General features: G+C 29.5%; 6 protein-coding genes across 6 annotated transcripts; 3 read left to right on the top strand and 3 right to left on the bottom strand.

The window, feature by feature from the left end:
- Positions 1 to 771: 771 nt before the first annotated feature.
- On the top strand, positions 772 to 4,701 carry BX663DRAFT_553301 (armadillo-type protein; the record flags this gene model as incomplete). Its single annotated transcript, XM_051531438.1, has 6 exons — positions 772 to 835; positions 909 to 1,117; positions 1,192 to 3,427; positions 3,502 to 3,659; positions 3,753 to 4,521; positions 4,589 to 4,701. The coding sequence occupies 6 exons, from the start codon at positions 772 to 774 to the stop codon at positions 4,699 to 4,701; spliced, it is 3,549 nt and encodes a 1,182-aa protein (XP_051381498.1).
- Positions 4,702 to 4,817: 116 nt separating this feature from the next.
- BX663DRAFT_487654 (ras family-domain-containing protein) lies at positions 4,818 to 5,979 on the bottom strand (the record flags this gene model as incomplete). Its single annotated transcript, XM_051524765.1, has 8 exons — positions 4,818 to 4,822; positions 4,891 to 5,101; positions 5,164 to 5,286; positions 5,351 to 5,444; positions 5,535 to 5,595; positions 5,671 to 5,729; positions 5,809 to 5,833; positions 5,907 to 5,979. 8 exons carry the CDS (start codon positions 5,977 to 5,979, stop codon positions 4,818 to 4,820), a joined length of 651 nt encoding a protein of 216 aa, XP_051381497.1.
- A 1,900-nt stretch (positions 5,980 to 7,879) lies between these two features.
- BX663DRAFT_399933 (uncharacterized protein) lies at positions 7,880 to 8,111 on the top strand (the record flags this gene model as incomplete). Its single annotated transcript, XM_051522204.1, has 2 exons — positions 7,880 to 7,902; positions 7,985 to 8,111. Coding segments are annotated over 2 exons (150 nt in total), but the record flags the coding sequence as incomplete, so codon positions are not given.
- A 3,713-nt stretch (positions 8,112 to 11,824) lies between these two features.
- On the top strand, positions 11,825 to 14,601 carry BX663DRAFT_537153 (Bromodomain-containing protein). Its single transcript, XM_051530652.1, has 9 exons — positions 11,825 to 11,939; positions 12,058 to 12,490; positions 12,553 to 13,153; positions 13,215 to 13,295; positions 13,365 to 13,426; positions 13,484 to 13,603; positions 13,677 to 14,009; positions 14,092 to 14,247; positions 14,305 to 14,601. The coding sequence occupies exons 1-9, from the start codon at positions 11,887 to 11,889 to the stop codon at positions 14,581 to 14,583; spliced, it is 2,118 nt and encodes a 705-aa protein (XP_051381495.1). The 5' UTR covers positions 11,825 to 11,886; the 3' UTR covers positions 14,584 to 14,601.
- Positions 14,602 to 15,711: 1,110 nt separating this feature from the next.
- Positions 15,712 to 17,257, bottom strand: BX663DRAFT_514652 (uncharacterized protein). Its single transcript, XM_051528339.1, has 2 exons — positions 16,842 to 17,257; positions 15,712 to 16,775 (listed from the first exon to the last, which is right to left on the bottom strand). Exons 1-2 carry the CDS (start codon positions 17,142 to 17,144, stop codon positions 15,996 to 15,998), a joined length of 1,083 nt encoding a protein of 360 aa, XP_051381494.1. The 5' UTR covers positions 17,145 to 17,257; the 3' UTR covers positions 15,712 to 15,995.
- Positions 17,258 to 17,752: 495 nt separating this feature from the next.
- BX663DRAFT_475361 (prohibitin-2) lies at positions 17,753 to 18,896 on the bottom strand. The gene is made up of 3 exons (XM_051524240.1): positions 18,701 to 18,896; positions 18,474 to 18,635; positions 17,753 to 18,366 (listed from the first exon to the last, which is right to left on the bottom strand). The coding sequence occupies exons 1-3, from the start codon at positions 18,840 to 18,842 to the stop codon at positions 17,789 to 17,791; spliced, it is 882 nt and encodes a 293-aa protein (XP_051381493.1). The 5' UTR covers positions 18,843 to 18,896; the 3' UTR covers positions 17,753 to 17,788.
- Positions 18,897 to 18,903: the final 7 nt, after the last annotated feature.

The following is an 18,903-nucleotide window of genomic DNA, read 5'->3' as shown; positions in this document are numbered from 1 at the left end:
ACTATATACCAAATATAAAGAAGGAAATGTATTTTTATAACAACAAAAAATTTTTTTCTCTTTCAAAGCTCTACCTGTTGCTCAGGAACAGTATAAATATCTCTTTTTGTAATGAAGATATAAATTAGAATAAATTGAATAACTAAAGCCTAGATGAATTTGCATAGTACTCTGCAAGTTTGTCTTTTTGACTATGTAAAGAAATGCAAGCTTGCACAATACAAAGTATAAGACCTCATAATACTACACAAATTAACACTGTGCTAACACTACCAAAATTTACATTTTTGCATAGTAGTAGTCTTTATTTAAAAGTTGAAAAAAAAAAAGACTACATTTATAATGGTTTAGACTTTTATTATTATTATTTTGTATATCATACTTTTACTTTTATGGTTATTTTCATTATTATGTGGAGTAGACGTAGAAGGAATAAAAGTATCATTTGTGATTGTATTAACAGTATAAGTCTCTAAGGAAATTACTGAAAATAGTTGGAGAAGGTGACGGGGAAAAGATATTACCAGTACAGATCTTATTTAATTTCAAAGAATAAAAGTTATTAATCGGCATATATTGCATATCAAATCAAATCAAAATAATCATCATCATGATCACTCATCAAGATTTGGTCAACATCCACTTTTGTTAAATTTTGAATATTATGTTGAAAATCTTCAATATATTTAACGAACAAGTCACGAAAAAATTAATAAATAACATAAATTTCGCAGCCTATTTCTAATCATATTCTTTTTTCTCTCTATCAAGATGGATGAAACAAAGAAAGAACTTCGACGATTAAATAAGCTTGCATGGGCAAGAGGGAAAGAAGGTAATAGCATCATCAGCAATTATCATAAATACAATCATTCATTTTTTTATTTATTTGTTTTATTTAATTTTAGAAACACCTAAAAGTCTTGACAGCAATATTAAGAAGAACACAACATTCATCAAGAAATGTAAAACTTCATTAGGTACAGATATGCGTACCCAACTGCTCAATGATATTAAAAAATTGAGTCTTGAGAAATATATCTCAGAGATTGTTAGTGGTGTTATGGAGGGCATGTTGAAATGTAAATCTAGCAATGATATTGCAGCATGTGTTGAGGTAATTATCATTTGTGTTCGTTTGTTTTTTCTTTTTTTAAAAAAAAGAGAGAGAAATATTAAATTTGTGATTAGGTTGTCTCTGCACTTCATCAAAGATTTCCAGATTCATTTACTCTATTACTATCTTATCAGTTAGCTAAAGTATTGCAAGTACCAACAAAACAATATTTAGCGTCTTTAAGTGCTGAGCAAAAGGAAAAAGAAGAATCAGCTCGAATTATAAAACAGCGTACTTATTTACGTATAATATGTGAGCTCTGGCTTGTTCATGTTTTACGATATGTAGAAGAAGGCGTCCCTACTTTAGCAACTATCAACGTAGGAGGAATTGACACTCATCGAGATGCTGTTGCAGGGCTCTTGGGTGATAGACAGAAGCAAACACAACAACAACAACAACAACAACAGCAGCAGCAGCAACAACAACAACTACAACAGTCAGCTTCAAAAAAATATACAGATCAAGGAGGATTTGTGTACAAGGTATTGAAGGATATGCTTTCAAATGATATGGAGCAACATATCAATATTCCTTTAGTAGCTTCATTTCTTAAGAATTACGGGCAAAGTATATTAAATATTGTACCTCGAAAGCAGCGTGCAGCAGCTGAACAACATAATGAAGCAATACCTATTTTTACAGTTGACCCAGATTCTGTTGTCACACCAGATATTCATGCTATGTTAATGAATCTATTTCAGTCATATTATAAATCTGTTGAAGTTCATCTAGTCAAGATGCATAAAGCAATTCAAAAGATGGAACGACATAATAATGAAGTTTTGTTTTCTCGTGGAGAATTATCAGAAGAAAAGAAACAAAGATTTGAAAAGGCACAGAAGATATATGAAAAGCTATTAAATCATACTCAAACATTATCGGATGCTTTAGATCTTGATATGCCAGATCTTCCTGTAGATGAAGTTCAAACAAAACAATCAATCATAAGTATAAATGCAGGAAATTCCTTCAATGATGGCAAAGAAAATTTGGGTAATGGTATTTGGGAGGATGATGATGCTCGTAAATTTTATGAGGACTTACCTGACCTTCGTGTTCTTGTCCCTGAGGTCTTTTTTGAGTCTCAACCAACTACTAAAAAGGAAACGACGAGTGAAGTAGAGGAGAAGCCAGAAGAGGATGAAGTAGTAGAAGAAGACGAAGAAGAGAATACTAACTCTAGATTAAATGAAGAAGATGAAGATTTGGAGGATCCTGAAAATATCTTAAATGAAGTAATTGAGAATACAACCGCTGAAGATGGAGAGGATTCATCAAAGCCTGCTATGACAACACAGACAATTCAATTAGACAGCTTAATAACCCGTTTATCAACCTGCGGTAATCGTGACTTAATTGATAGTGCTGCTGTCGACTTCTGCTACATGAACAACAAGAATGCTCGAAAGAAGCTTGTAAAAGCGTTACTGAATGTACATAGACAACGTCTTGACCTCTTGCCTTATTATTCTCGATTAATTGCTACACTTAATCAGCATTTCCCAGATGTAGGTGAGATGGCTATTACAGCCTTAACATATGAATTTAAGAGTCTTCAGAGAAGAAAGACACAAGATTTATTGGAGACTCGTATCAAGAATATTCGATTTTTATCTGAGTTAGCCAAATTCCGAGTTACACCTTCACATACTATCTTCCATGTCTTTAAGGTTGCACTGGATGATTTTACAAATCATAACATTGATATTGTCTGTAATTTATTAGAGACATGTGGTCGATTCTTGCTGAGGACACCAGAAACAAATGTACGCATGAGTACTATGTTAGAAACAGTGATGAGAAAGAAAAATGTACAACATTTAGATAGTCGATATGCCTTAATGGTTGAAAATGCTTACTATCAAGCCAATCCACCTGATAAACCAGCTATACAAATCAAAGAGAGATCAACGATGGAACTCTATATTCGTAAACTGATTTATGAAGATCTCTGTAAAAAGACACTTGATAAAGTTTTGAAGCAATTACGCAAGTTACATTGGGAAGATCTACAAGTTCGTGGATGGCTTATTAAAATATTTCAAAAAATCTGGAAAGTTAAATTTGGCAATATTCATTTGATGGCTATTTTAGCTAGTGGTTTAAATAGGTATCATTCAGATTTTGGAGTTCAAGTGGTGGATAGCGTAATAGAAGAGATACGTATAGGATTAGAACAAAATATATTCAAGCATAACCAAAGACGTATCGCAGTAGCAAAATATTTGGGAGAATTGTATAATTATCGTATGATTGAGTCACCTCTTATCTTTGATACTTTGTATTCTATTGTCACTTTTGGTCATGGTAAAGAAAGTTAAAATAATATAATACTATTCTTTTTTTTTTTTTTGTAAGTACAAAGTTTTATTTTATTATAGAATTTGGAAGACCTGCAAGAGAAAGATTTTGTCCTATCGATGCACCCAATGATTTCTTCCGTATTCGTCTCTGTTGTACATTACTTGATACATGTGGTATGTGCTTTGATAGAGGTACTTCTAAAAAGAAGTTGGATAATTTCTTGACCTTTTTCCAGGTAATGACTATCGAGTTATTCTTAGTTTATTTTATTTTATTTTATTTTATTTTATTTTATTTTTTTTTTGCTATTATTAACCAGCTAATGTAGATGTATATTTTGAGTAAAAATAAACCACCCATGGATGTTGATTTTATGATATCAGACACCTTTGAAATGCTACGACCTCAATTAAACTTATTTGGAAACTATGAAGAAGCAAATGAAGCAGTAGATCGTATGCTTTTAGAGCAACTTAAATCAGTTCAAGGCGCTGATGTAAGTGGAAAGGCGTTATTAGAAGATGGATTTGAAGAAAGTGAAGGATCTGATTCATCTTCAAGTGATGAAGAAGAAGATTTAGATTTGTTAGATGAAGCAAACAAAGATGAAAACGAGAATGATAATACGTTAACAGGCAGTGAAGTCAATGCTATAGGTGACGATGAGGAGGAGGATGGTGATGGTGATGATGATGATAATGTAGTCGTATTGAAGACAAAGAAAGAACAGCTCTCAAGAGAAGAAGAAGAAGAATTTGAAAGAGAGTTTAGTAAAATGATGAGTGAAAGTATTGAGTCACGTAAATTTGAAAAGAAGGCAGCCATGTTAGATGTACCTATCCCAATGAATCTTAGAGGATCTCAAGATCGTCGTACGATAGCACAAGATATGAATAAGCCAGCAACAGATAAAATGGCATTTACATTATTAACTAAGAAAGGTAATCGACAACAGACTAAAGTCATGGAAATACCATCCGATTCTGTGTTAGCAGTGAGTACACGAACTAAACAAGAAGCTGAAAGAGAAGAAAAACAACAGCTAAAGAAGCTTGTATTAAATTATGAAGAAAGAGAAGAAGCAGCAGCACGTCAAGGTAAATGAAATACTAAATTAAACAAAGTAACAAACTACTTAAAAAATAAAAATTATATTATCATTAGCTGCTGTAGAGGAAAGATCTAGATTGCGTGGTCATTATCGTGGAAAAAAAGTATTACAAATGGGTGGAGGTGCAGGTCATCATTATGCTACTAATGGAGGCTCTAACTGGTAAAAATAAAGCTTATGCTAAATGTATGCATGTATACACAAATACATTGTATTGTATTGTATTTATTTTATTCTTGTATAAATACTTTCTTCTTACTGGGTGGGGGGGAGGGTAACAAATTAACCTTTATAAATATAAAAATAATTGAGTAACCAAAACTAACATACAAATGTATACATTTAAGCTTCTTACATGCGCAACTATTGCTATTGTTATTGTTATTATTACTTAAATCAACGCCTTGATTACTATTTAAGCCACCTCTTCTACGCGAATTATCAGCTAATTGATCCAGAGGCATGCGCTTTGCAATAGCATTAAATAATTCATTCACATTGTGAGCTGTCTTTGCTGAAGTTTCAAAAAATAATGATCCCACTTCATCAGCATATTCTTGTGCAGTCTATAAATAATGAATAAATAGTTTATTGTCATACCATTCATATACTGCTCTTTTTTTTTTACCTTTGTTTCAATAGCCCTTCTTGCTTCTAAATCAGACTTATTTCCCGCTAAAGCAATAACAATATTAGGGTCAGCTTGACGTTGTAATTCATTTACCCAAGCTTTTGCTTTTTCCAAGGAAGACTAACGAAATATGATTATATCCCTTTTTTTTTTCCTTTTTTTTTTCTTTAATTATTATCCTTACAGCTTGTGTGATATCATAAACTACAATAGCACAATTAGCATTACGATAATACATAGGCGCTAAACTTTTATATCTCTCTTGACCAGCTGTATCCCTAATATACAGCGTTAAAGTAAAGTAAAGAAGAAGAACAGAATATGTATATATATAGATATAGATATAGAGAGAGAGGGATGATTTTTACCAAATTTCAAATTTTACAGTTGTATTATCGTCCAAAGTAACTGTTTGTGCGAGAAAAGCAGCTAAAAATTGCAATGCGAATATAAATATATAACATTGATAAATAGATAGATAGATATTTAGTTAGTTAGAAATACCTCCAATTGTGCTTTCTCGATATTCATCGAAATGATTTTTTACGAAACGCATGACAAGACTGCATAGAAATAAAAAAAAAAAAAAGTGATGAACTATAAACATGAACATCTATTTCTTCTTCTTTATTATTACTATACCTTGACTTTCCAACGGCAGATTCGCCTAATGTAAAGAATGAGTTAATAGTGAAAGATGCTAAAAGAGAAAAACAAAAAAGGGGTTCTGATGATAGTACCTAAAAGAACCAATTTAAACTGGTATGTCTTATTTTGTCCTTGTTGCTGCTGTTGTTGTCTAGAAGTAGCCATATTATTATTATAATAAAGAATTATAGAAGAAGAAAAGAGAGAATAAAAAAAAATAAAATAAAAAAAAGTCCGCTAATTAAAAACGAAATTTACTCTTTTTGTTTTTTGTTTTAATGCATTTATTTGTTGGCATAGGTCAGCAGCCATTGTCATGATAAATAACAGGATTATTTAATCTCTTTCTTTGCATTATTTTAAGCAATAAATGCAAAAAATAAAATAAAATAAAATAGGATGCATATATACAATTTGTCTACTTTTTTTGCTAGAAGGAAAAAAAAAATCACAAATCGAATCTAATTGGCTAATATTTAAACATGAAGTGATATATGTCAGTAATACAGACTTCTTGCTTCGGCTAAATATAATATATAATTTTATTTATGAAAAAAAAAAAAAAAAAAAAAAAAAAAAAAAAAAAAAAAAAAAACTTACCATAGAAATAAAACAGAAAATAGTGTATGTATCCATCTAAAGCAATTGGACTCATATTAGATGAAGTATTAAAGCATGTATGATAACTTGCATTAAATGATAACGAAGGCAAAAAGAAAATAAGGAATTAGTAAAGTGTCCTCTTAGTAGCTGAACAATAGTAATAAATAGTTGAGGAATTTTTAATTGATTTTCTAGGACGTAACTCTCTTCTTTCTTTCTTATTTATTTTTGTCGTTATTGACTACAACTAATTTTAGGAATAGTAAAAGTAAGCAGTATTATCACAATTGAAATAAATCAGGTACAATATCAGACTTATAAAGGGTAAGTATTATACTTAAATAAGCAGCTAAATTTGAATATTATAGAGGATATTCAACTTTTCGTAACTGTATAACTTATTTATAGATTTGATTAGCAATAGAATCTTAGTATCATCAAAATTAACAATAAGGATATAAAAAAGACTTTAAAAGGGCTATGACAAGTAACTCGGTGGGTTTTTTATTGTTTGTAAGGTTATGGATTGGAAGCTATGCGACGTAACATTTAAAGGCTGGATAGTTATCCAACAGATATTCCGTTTGTATTTCTCAGCTTTTAGCTAAACACTATATTACTATAATCCACATGTTTACTGATGCCCTAATAATCACATATACTAGAAACGTTTAAGGAATTGTCTATCTTTACCTCTTTAATTTTGCTTCTTTGTGAGAAGCCTCAATCTACTAGATGTATTGTGCACAAATATATATATGCATAATACAATAGATCATAGTTTGTATCATTTTATCTGAGCTTGACTACCTCTTCTATAATCAACCAATATCTTCAATTCTATTCAAACCTGGACAAAGGCAAGGCTTCTAGATTGACTCCATTCATCTTCTTTCTCCACATAATATAAACTTATACTCTGTAGTTCATACTCTCTCTCTCTCTTTATCTATTATTTTGCTTGATTCAGTCCGGACAAAACTGAAGAGTTAAATCTTATCTTGCGCCCATTTGAGGATTATTGTAGACCTATAAACTAATTCTAAAATACTCATGAAAATTTAAACTTACAGTAGCAAACTTGTCAAATTATTTTGTGAAACAAAAGTATGAAAGACGTGGAGTATTTACAAATATTATTTAGTCTAGAAAATATTGGGTTTAATCTAGATATCCTCAAATAGGTGGGTGATGTTACAACAATATAGTGTAACAATATCTCATATTTAACTCCAACTCTTTTTTTTTCTCTAATCCCCTCTTTCCCTCCCCCTCTCCCTTTCTCTCTCTTATTTTTCTTTCTAAAGAAAAAGGAATAGGAATGGCTCATAATTTTTTATTTATTACTGATTCGAAGGGAAGAAGATTTAATTTGTTAAATGATGACTTTCTTCCACAGTCAATTAAAAGTAAAAACCAAATAGAGATAAACAAACGCAAATACCATTGTACAGAACCAAGCTGTCAAAAAAGCTTTACAACTAGGTATATATATATATGTATATATATATATGTATATTTATTATATGCACATATATTTAACAGAATATTATGCTATATATATAAGTGGTCATCTTGCTAGACATTATAGGATTCATACAGGCGAAAAAAATTACAATTGCCTGCATCCAGGATGCTCAAGTAAATTCTCTCGTCAAGATAATATGATGCAACATTATAGAACACATATAGCATCTCGTTCTCGTTATTATCGTTACCCATCTTATAACTGCTACTACTCATCTTCTAATCCAGCTTATGTTATCAGTGATAGCACAATTCCTTTGTATTCATTTGTAAGAAAACATGATAGTCATCGTCAACAGTCATGGACTTCTTCATTATCATCTCTTTCTACAACAAATACTACTGATAAATACAGTATTTCTGGAAAGTCTGTAAATAATGATCATATAGAAATGTCGCGGTATCATTATTACTGTTAATCAAATATATATATATATATATGTGTGTATACACTTATATGTGCGCAATCAATATTATTTATATGTATATCCTTTATGTGTAAAATATTATGTTATTCTTTCTGTCTTTTATTATATATCAGCTCCTGTTAATAAACTTTTTTTATGTTATATTCCATACAAATTATTATTGTTTACTAGAGTAGCTACTATATCTATGCTACTATACAATTAGTAGTTATATTAGTCTATGACGAAAGTGCTATAGGGTAAGTAGATCTATACTATGGCTGTTACACTAAATAATATCCTCCATTTGAATTGGAGCAAATAAAAATTATTTTTAGTTTAATTTTAGATCGACTTTTAATAACACAGTAGTATAAACTCTTTTTTTGTTGTTGTTGTTGTTGTTAACTATTTAGTTTATATCCTATGGAATAAAATTATTAATGAAAAAAAAAGTTATCCTTAGATATAAGCACATACACTTGAACATAATCTATTGTAACATCCTTTAATACTTTACAAACATGAATATATATAATGGAAAAAAAATACGCAATGTATATGCTATAGTAAGTAAAAAATTATACAGCCATTCTCTTTCTATACTTGGTAACTTAATTGAATTTCGTAGGACAATAAACTAGAGTCTTTATTAATTTTAGTAAGTCTTTTTTTTTAAAAAAAAAGGACTGTATCAATTTCATTTTATTATAGGATACATATGTATACACTTGTATGCTTATAAAGATGACTAGCTATACATACACATAAAAATATGCTTTTAACTTGCAAAAAGCAAATTCTTTTAAACATACCTTTATTAACACATTTATAATTGGTGTTTAAAGGGATAATTTAATAAACAATGGTAAAGTGGTATGTTGTACAAGTCTTTTTAATTAATGAATAGGGTAGCACATTAAGGACAAAAAGATTTAATTTTAACTGTGCGCGTGTTTTTTTTATTATTTTTATTATACAACATAAGGGATAGCAGATATTAAAAGTGACAGATCTAAGTTTACTATAAATAATATTGCTGTTGTACATCAAGCGTAAAAAATGAAAAATAAAAACATGTATTTAGAGATATTCAATACTTAATTTTATTACAAATATATTGCCCTTTTACGTCTTATATATCATTAACACCAATACATTTATCATAATTAATGTCTATCTAAACATAAGATTATAGAACCTTACTTTTAATAAATTCATATATGTGTTTATATATGACATATTGATAAATAAAATTAACTAAATGTACATAATACATTGAATAGTATTCAATCATAAAAAAAAAAGGGAATATTTTCAAGCACATCACATTATCATTACAAGCAATTATATGATATTTTGATTAAGATGTCAGAATACACAATAAAAATAAAATTACAGATATTATATTAAAAGGCTACAATAAGTAAGCGAGATCGAACACTAGGTATGAAAGTCGATTACTTTATTTATGGTGTTAAATAATGAGGATTTATATAAGAATACACGGATATCTTTTATAGAGAAAGGAAACAGAAAAGTATTCGTTTTATTAATAAAAGGTACAATATCTTTAGATTTATAGATCATGAAGAAGTATAATATAAATAACCTAAAATCCCCCCTTTTTTTATATATACTATTATTTGTCTAGGTATTTTAAAACTAGAATTAAATAAAGTGTAATTAACCCTGATTACCTTATTTTGATGATCGTTGAATTATTATAAAAATTTATTTGGTGTTAGATCGTGACAAATAACTTCAAGTTGGTGATAAGCATTTATCAATAACGTAAAATTATAATTCATAATAATTCAAAAGCTAGGAGAAGAAGATAATAAGAGTAAAATGTGTGATCTCACACGTTAGTATGCATTACATGAATAAAAGAAACAAATTAGTGATATTTTTTTTTTCCTGTTCACATACATTTATATATTATAGACTGTTCCATAATCCAACGATAAGTATTACAAAAAAAAACGAAAGCAAGTCAAAGTAGTTAGTAGTAGTAGTAGTAGTGATAGTGGTAGTGGCAGTAGATAATACTGGTATTGTGTAGTGATTATTAATATTAGTAAGGATGTGTTGGTAGTAGGATTGTAGTTGTAAATATAAATAGTGGTGGTGGTGGTATAAGTGGGGTGCCTATAGTAAATATAGCCCTATGTGTATCCTCTATTTCTGATGAAAGTAACACGGGTGTTTGGAGAGTGACTAGAATTCGCAGCATATTTAGCCCAAGCCTAGGCTGTGGAATCGAATCACTTCAAGGGTTCCCCACCAAATCAAATGAACCCTTAATTTTTTTATTTATTCTTGTTTTTTGTACTACGCCAGCGACTCCTTTTTTTTTTTCTTTTTACAGCAACAGTAGTAGCAGTAGCAGCAGTAGCATGAATAATGATGTTTTATGACTACATTCTACCAAGCAACGGTAGTAGATACAGGAAGAACAGTGTTATTATTATTATCTGATACTATTATAGTCAGATCATATATCAGAACCAACAATCTTTAAACGTTCCCCTCCCTTATATATATATATATATATATTATATGAATGTATATTATGTACCTTGGTATCATTATGGCCCTCAAGCCATAGAAAGAAAAATAGAGTGTCTAAAAAGCCTTATTTTATGTATATACAGATACAAATGTATAGTTGCTATGTTTGATCATAATCACAAGTAAACATAATATACAGACTCCTTTAATTGATTAACATCAAGCTTCTCTAGCTAATACTATACATTATGTTATGGCTTATTTAAGAACAAAGACTTAAAAAAAAAAAAAACTCTACCAAGTATATCGTAATAACCACCAATATCTCTCTATAAGCTAGAGCTAGTGTAGAGAAGAATGTTCTCGATTACTTCAAAAAAAGAAGATATTGATAAATAGAACAATTCTGTCACTGTAACAGTAATAAATGCAAAGTATTTCTTTTCTGAGAATATTCAACATTTTTTTTTCTTTGCTCATAGTTTAGGTAAAGAATACATGATAGCAGAAGACTAAGTCAGGGAAAAATAACTACTGGAGTTTGAGGTAAAGAAGGTAAGTAAAACTAATATAAACTTTACTTGTAATATTGTGTAAAAAACTCATAAATGCCCCTTCTCCTCCCTCCCTATTTCTTTTATTTTCATAAAAAAAAAAGATGTATGAATAAACTATATTCATTGATAAACTCGAGTTTAAAAGCAGGATGCACTTGTCTTTTATCACTTTAAGCATTTAATAGTTCTTTAATATTAGTCTTCAATCCTAGTGATAACATAGCATAGCTTTCTTGTCTCTATTTATATATATATGTATATAGTTTAGCTACTCTTTGTGCAGCAAACCAAACCAAACCAAACCAAACCAAAAAAAAAAAAAAAAAAAAAAAAAGAAAAGAAAAATTTTATTTTGAAGGCAGTAAATACGTGCCAAATTTTTCACTCTTTGGTTCAATAAACAAAATTTTTCTTTTTTTCTGAACAATATTTAAACTCTTATTAAACAAAGAGAATAAATAAACATGTCTAATGTTGCCCAAAAACGACCATTTGCAAGCCTTATAGAAGAGGACACGTAAGTCTGTCTCTTTTTTAATATCTATATCCATATTTGTATATATAGATATAGATATAGATATGGATATAGATATAGTGAAAACTTATCCTTTAATCACTCATTAAATGTTATATAGAAATGAAACTAATGAACATAAATCACCATCAGTAATGACACCAGCAGAAAAGAAATGGTGCACTCAAACCATTAAATCACTTAAAAAACATAAAAGAGCCATCGCTTTTCTTGATCCTGTTGATCCAGTCAAGTTTAACATTCCTGATTATTTTGATATCATCAAGTCACCCATGGATTTGGGCACTGTAGAAAAAAAGTTGCAAAAAGATCAATACCTTACCATAGAAGATTTTAAAGCTGATGTTCAACTTATATTTGATAATTGTTATCTATATAATAATCCTGGTGATCCTGTTTGCCAAGATGCAAAAAAGCTACAAGAACATTACACTAAAATATGTAAAAAAGAACCCCTCGCAGAAAATAATGTAAATACAAATGTAAATCAAGTCCTTAATTCAAATCCTCAAATAGATGTTACTACTAATAATGTAATTATAATCATTTTTATGCATTTGTAAGATGAACTTGACGTATTTTTTTTTTTATAAAGTCCTTACAGCAAAGAACAGAGAAAAAGACAGCAACAACCATTACTATTCCTACCCAACCTAAACCTCAAGTCAAATTAACTCTATCGACTACTACTACTACTAATAATAATAATAATAATAATAATGATAATAATGACAATAATATGAATAACGACCCAGCATCAAACTCATCAAAAGAAAAAGTTCAGCTTATGCCAGAAGAACAATTCAAACGTTGTGAAACACTTGTAAAAGAATTAAAGAAGCCTAAATATCAAGGTTTAAGTTGGCCGTTTGCACAACCTGTAGATGCCGATGCATGGGGAGCTACAGATTATTATGACATTATTAAAGAACCTATGGATATGACAACTTATGAAAGAAAATTATATGAATTTCAATACTCTCATGAAGATGAACTGGCAGATGATATCCGCTTAATGTTTCGTAACTGTTATACCTACAATCCTCCAGATCATCTTGTTCATAATTTAGGAAAAGAATTTGAGCAAGTCTTTGAAAAACAATGGGCAAAAATACATGGTAAAAGTAACAAAAGGTCTTCTTCTACTAGTACCAGTCATTCAAAAAGACAACGCCATACATCTTCAAATACTGAAGGTAGTCTTTTTTTTTTTTTTTCACTAGTAGTATTTTATCATTAAAATGATAGTTTGTTTAGTAGATACTATGACAACTACTACTTTACCATCTCAACCATTCAATGATGAAACATCATCCAATGCGGATAGTAGTAACAATGGTATATTAAGAAAAATAGTTATATATGTATTATATGTATAATATTTATGTTTACATGTGCTTTCTAAAGGTCGTTCTACCATTTTACGACTAAAATTATCTGTTAAGCCCAAAAAAGAAGAAGAATCAAAGGTAAAGTATTTACTGTTTAATATTAGATTAGATTATATTCAATTTATTTCGTATTAGCCAAAATCTACTGTAAAGATTCCTGGTTTAGCTTTATCCAAAGAACCTCCTCCATCATCCACTGGGCCTAAATTAGCGATTGGAGACAAACCAATTCAAGATAAAAAAGCAGAACGAACTGTAAGTGTTATGATATATATGCGTGTGTGTGTATATGTAATTAAATAGAAGAGTCATTCTTAATCTATATTAGACACCACTTGTATTACAAAATCATGATAAATGGCTTGCACTTGCCAAAAAATCTGATACAACAACATTACAATCCAAACATCAATTACAACAACATAATACCACACATACACTTAAAAGGCCGATTGCTACTACCTCTACTACCACTACTACTTCCACTACTACCAACACCGCCACCGCCACAGCAACTTCATCAGCTTCCTCTACCACAAATACAAATGTTCCTTCTAAACCTAAAGAATCCTCAACACCAACAGCACCTTCTGCATTATCATTTGATATTAACGAATTATATAATAAAATTCATAATGAAAAGAAATTAAAAGAGCAACAGGTAAAAAAAAAAAAAAAAAAAAAAAAAAAAAAAAAAAAAAAAGTAGAGGAAATAGATCTATAGTTAAAACTTATATAAACAGAGACGTGAAGAACAAGAAAAATGGGAAAGAAATGAAAGAATTCGATTAGAGAAAGAAAGAATAGCAAGTGAAGAAAGATTAAGACAGTTAAGAGAATTCAATCAACATTTGCAAGCTAAGCGTAAACGTGATAAAGAAGATAGAATAAATGAATTGGTAAACAATCATGTGCTTCTATTTCATGTCTTCTTTATTTATTTTGATATGTTTTAGAACTCGCATACAATTGATATCAGCAAACAAAAGTTGAAATTTACTAAATTTGAATCCAATTTTATGGTCCGAGATCAAGATTGGCGTGAAATTTATACTTGGCAACGAGAGACAATTGATTATCGACATATACCAGTCCCTGGCTTTGTAAAGAGAGCTCCTATTAAATTACCTGAACTACGTAAACGATTATTAAGTAAATGTGTACGGTTAGAGAACTCAAAGAACCAAAATGCCATTCTTCAGGATGATGGTGGATCCGACATGGATGTAGAATAGAAACATATTATAATAAAGAAACAAAAAAAAAAAAAAAAAAAAAAAAAAAAAAAAAGAAAAAAGAAAAGAAAAGAAAAGAAAGGATAATGAATGAAGATGATGTATATAAACACACACACATATATATAAAAGAAGAAGAATAGGATTATTACTATCTTTTTATCATATCTCTTCTTCCTTGTTCACTTTTTATCATACAATCTTATTTTTATTATGTGGGTTCTATTATCCAAGTAGTACAACTATCCATCATTTCCCGCCATTTCAAAGCATTTATTTATAAATAATAAAAGGGGGGGAGGGACATGTCTATCATCAAATCTATTCCTTCCTTCAAAGTATATTAGAGTTAAATTACATTCTATTATATGGCTGTGGTTTAAATAATAATAATAATAAAAAAAGCTAGAAGAAGGGACCTTACTGCTACACTACAATGTATAATGTAGTAGCAACACAAACTGACAATTTAACTGGTAGTAAATAGTAAACAAAAAAAAAAGCTCTCTTGTGTGATAAGCATTTGAGATCTTGTTATTGTGCTACATCTTCTTTCAGATGTGTTCTTTACTAGTCATCTCATGTGACTAATAGCATAAACTTCTTGACAGATCCTCCAACTGGAGGGAGGGAAGGAGGGGGGGGAGGTTTAACATATATATATATATATATATATAATAGTATCACACCTTATATATTATATACACATATTCTAATTTACTAACTACTTGTGTACTTGATAGCAAGTAAAAAAGGAAGAAACTATTTTAAGCTGCATATAAAAGAAGAAGATGACTACTACTAGTATAATAATGATCTACTAATAGTAGAGCCTTCTTCATTCATAACCAACAATGCATAACACACTACTTTTTATTAATAATTGTTCTTTTAATAAAATAATAGCTATTTCTTTTTTTTTCTCTTTTGTATTTAAGAATAGCTTGTAAAGTAGTACATTTATATAACTAAATAAAGATTTTTATAGTTTTGTATCCCCCACAAGATTGGCATTTGTTGTTACATGTTTAAATCATTTCATATATGTAAAATACTACTACTACCCCTTATTTGCATCTAATTTATTTGATTTCACATTATACACATTTAAATATTGGAAAAATGGTTATTTTTATTTTATTTTATTTTATTTTTATACAAATATATGTATACATATAATTATATAAAATGCAAAGATACATGTATGTATGTCTGTATGGGTGTGTGCGTATGGGTGTTTGTATATAATATATATATATGTATATAAATATATAAATATATAAATATACATATATATATATGCATGTATAAATACATGTATATATTTTAGTATTGTTGTTGTATAATATAAAAAGCTGTGAAGAAAAAAAAAACTATAACTATAACTTTTTTTTTTAATATATATTTATCTACTATCGATGAAATGAATTAGAATGATGATTACGAGATGATAATTGCAATAAATAAGAATTTGGTTTAGATATAAAATTGACAGTGTTATCATAGTTCATATTAGATAATTGTTGTTGCTGTTGTAAAATATCATAATTCCAATCTATGACATTATGATTCATGAAATTTGGATATCTTGATGATGATTTGTTGTTATAGTATAAAGTAGGGCTAGGATAGATGATATTGTGATAAGAAGAAGAAGGAGATAGTAAATCTTGTGATCGATAAGAAGAAGAAGGAGTTATTGTGCTACTACTACTTTCAGTTAAATAGCTTTGATTACTGTCATCGATACTTTTGATATCTTCGCCATATAATTCTTGTTGTTGTGTAGTTTGTTCAGGATAAACGTTATAAGAGATTGAAGTTTCAGGTATATTATAAAGTAATAGTTGTCGATAAGTAGTAGGAGATCCAGAAGAAGAGGATGATGAAAGATGATCTGATGATGATGATAATACTGTAGTAAGTTCGGATTCCGGAATACAATTACTTTTAGTTGTAGTAGTACGAGAAGAAATCATAGGAGAATAACGTCTTTGTCTTTTTGTTAATGTAGTAGTAGTAGATTGCCTTTTCATGTTATTTAAAGGTCTTTGTAAATTATCGATAAAGAACTGTTCTTTGCCTTTTCTAATTGTCCAGAAACAACCTTTTCTAGGAGGATTTTGAATACTAGTATCACGTTCAATTTTGACAAATGCTTTATGTAAAGATAGATTATGTCTTATAGAGTTCTAACATGTATGAATAGGTAGTTAGTATTTTTATATCTCTCTTTATCCTTCTTCTCTTTTTTTTACCTGCCATCCTTGACTTTCATTTGAATAAAAAGGATAATGTTTGGTTATCCAAATATAAATGTCATGTAAAGTTAATTTTCTGTCTTTACTAGTCAATATAGCGTGTCCTATAATTGTTGCATAAGAATAAGGTGGTTTCTCTGTTCTATTAAGTGGATTCCATGAAGGATATATTTCAATTGGACCAGCTGGATATTCCATTATTTCACTCTCATTCTTTAATCTTTTCCAATTATTATTATTACAATCATTACGTTTACGCCCAATTATTTTATTACTTGAAACGGATTTATCCATTGACATATTTACAAGGTAAAGTTAACAAAAGAAAAAGAAAAAAAAAGGGGGGGAGGAGAGAAAAAGAAAGGGAAATAAGGGCAATACAAATCAAGTTTTTATTATATATGAAAAAAAAAAAAAAGTAAAGAAAAGAAAAAACGGTTCCTCCGGAAATCATATTTCAAGACAAGACAAGACAAATAAAATAAAATAAAATAAAATAAAACAATAAAATAAAGGTCAGGTTTAGTCTTTGTCTATTATACATTTTGTAACTATCTTAACTTGATCGTCCTTTTCTTTTATCAAGTCCTTTTATCGATTTCTATATGACAAATAGTCTTGAACTTCTTCTATCTTTAAGGGAAGGAATGATTGTTCCGAAGTCTTTTTTTTCTAAAAGGTGGTACTACGTGTGAATGGCTTGGGTTGTTTTTTTTTGTGAGAGGTTACATACTTATGATGTTTAGCGTATGTTCACACACACACACACACACATACATACACACTGTTATTTTATACACGCACATACCACATAATCCATTCTCAAACATTTACCTTATTTGTTACAACAATGTTGTCAAAAAGATAACTTATTCTAACATCCCTTTTTTTTATTTTTTTTATTTTTTATTATTATTATTATTATTATTACTACAAAATATGATTTAGTTTGATTTGCTTGCTGTATTAACATTAAGTAACAAGGTATCTGTATCCAACATCACTCTATTATCACTACGTGATAAAATATGAGAGATTTCTCTAGCTGCTTCAATTCTCTTTAATTCCAAGAAACCAGGCTTATCTTTAATGGCTTCACCAATCAATTCGGCTGATTTAGCCTCACCTTGTGCACGAACAATAATAGATTGCTTTTCTTGTCTTGCTTTATCAACTATAAATGCTGCTCTTTGTGCTTCTTGTTGAGCAATTTGTTTAGCTTCAACTGCACTTTCAAAGACAGGTGAAAAGCCAACATGAGTAATGGAAACATCATCCAAAATAATGTTGAATCTTAATGCACGACGTACAAGGTTTTCTCTAACAAGACGTGAGACTCTTTCACGTTGTGTAATAAGTTGAGAAGCTGTAAATTGAGCAACAACTGATTTAAGTACTTCATTGACAATAGAAGGTAAGATACGTTCATCATAGTCTTGTCCCAATGTACGATAGACTGTAGCAAGTTGGTCAGTACGAGGTTTTGAAAGTACACGACATGTAATATTGACCATTTGTAAATCTATTATTGAAAAGAAAAGAAAAAAAAAAGTTACATGATATCTATTTTAGTGTTTAACGTTATATGTATATATATATATGTGTGTGTGTTTGTGAGTGTGTTTTTACCTTTAGTGCCAGTTAATGAAGCAACATTACGAGGCTTTGCACGAACATCATAAATAACGGGTGTTTCAAACCAAGGAATCACAATATGAGTTCCTTCACTATACACTTTATCTTGAACACCAAAAAGACGAGTATATTTAATAGCTCTATGACCACCATCAACTATAATATCAAAATTGTGAATAAATACATCATAATGGTATACTAACCCCCTGGACAAAACTTACCATTAAAGAGAGAAGCATTGACACCATAACCTACAGCACCGAGGGTAGCAAGGGCTGCAATTGCACCTCCAATACCCTTACTAGAGCCTTGAGGGAACATGCCTCCTAATCTTTGGGCTGCTTGCTTTGCTTGTTGAGCCATTTTATTTTAACTAATAAAGAAAAGACAAAAAAAAAAAAAAAAAAAAAAAAAAAAGACAACA

This window comes from Cokeromyces recurvatus, assembly GCF_025118155.1.
Source record: "Cokeromyces recurvatus strain NRRL 2243 chromosome Unknown BX663scaffold_18, whole genome shotgun sequence".
NCBI classification, from domain to species: domain Eukaryota; kingdom Fungi; phylum Mucoromycota; class Mucoromycetes; order Mucorales; family Mucoraceae; genus Cokeromyces; species Cokeromyces recurvatus.
Note: the sequence above shows the minus strand (reverse complement) of the source record. Positions and strands in the feature narration are given on the sequence as shown.

Excerpts from the sequence above, each read along its gene's own strand:
- BX663DRAFT_537153 (XM_051530652.1), top strand. The coding sequence starts at position 11,887 with ATGTCTAATGTTGCCCAAAAACGACCATTTGCAAGCCTTATAGAAGAG. Across the intron at positions 13,154-13,214 it reads TACATCTTCAAATACTGAAG|TAGATACTATGACAACTACT; the intron begins GTAGTCTTTTTT and ends TAGTTTGTTTAG. Across the intron at positions 13,296-13,364 it reads TGCGGATAGTAGTAACAATG|GTCGTTCTACCATTTTACGA; the intron begins GTATATTAAGAA and ends TGCTTTCTAAAG.
- BX663DRAFT_514652 (XM_051528339.1), bottom strand. The coding sequence starts at position 17,144 with ATGTCAATGGATAAATCCGTTTCAAGTAATAAAATAATTGGGCGTAAA. Across the intron at positions 16,776-16,841 it reads ATGAAAGTCAAGGATGGCAG|AACTCTATAAGACATAATCT; the intron begins GTAAAAAAAAGA and ends CATACATGTTAG.
- BX663DRAFT_475361 (XM_051524240.1), bottom strand. The coding sequence starts at position 18,842 with ATGGCTCAACAAGCAAAGCAAGCAGCCCAAAGATTAGGAGGCATGTTC. Across the intron at positions 18,636-18,700 it reads CAATGCTTCTCTCTTTAATG|TTGATGGTGGTCATAGAGCT; the intron begins GTAAGTTTTGTC and ends TTGATATTATAG. Across the intron at positions 18,367-18,473 it reads TTCATTAACTGGCACTAAAG|ATTTACAAATGGTCAATATT; the intron begins GTAAAAACACAC and ends TTTCAATAATAG.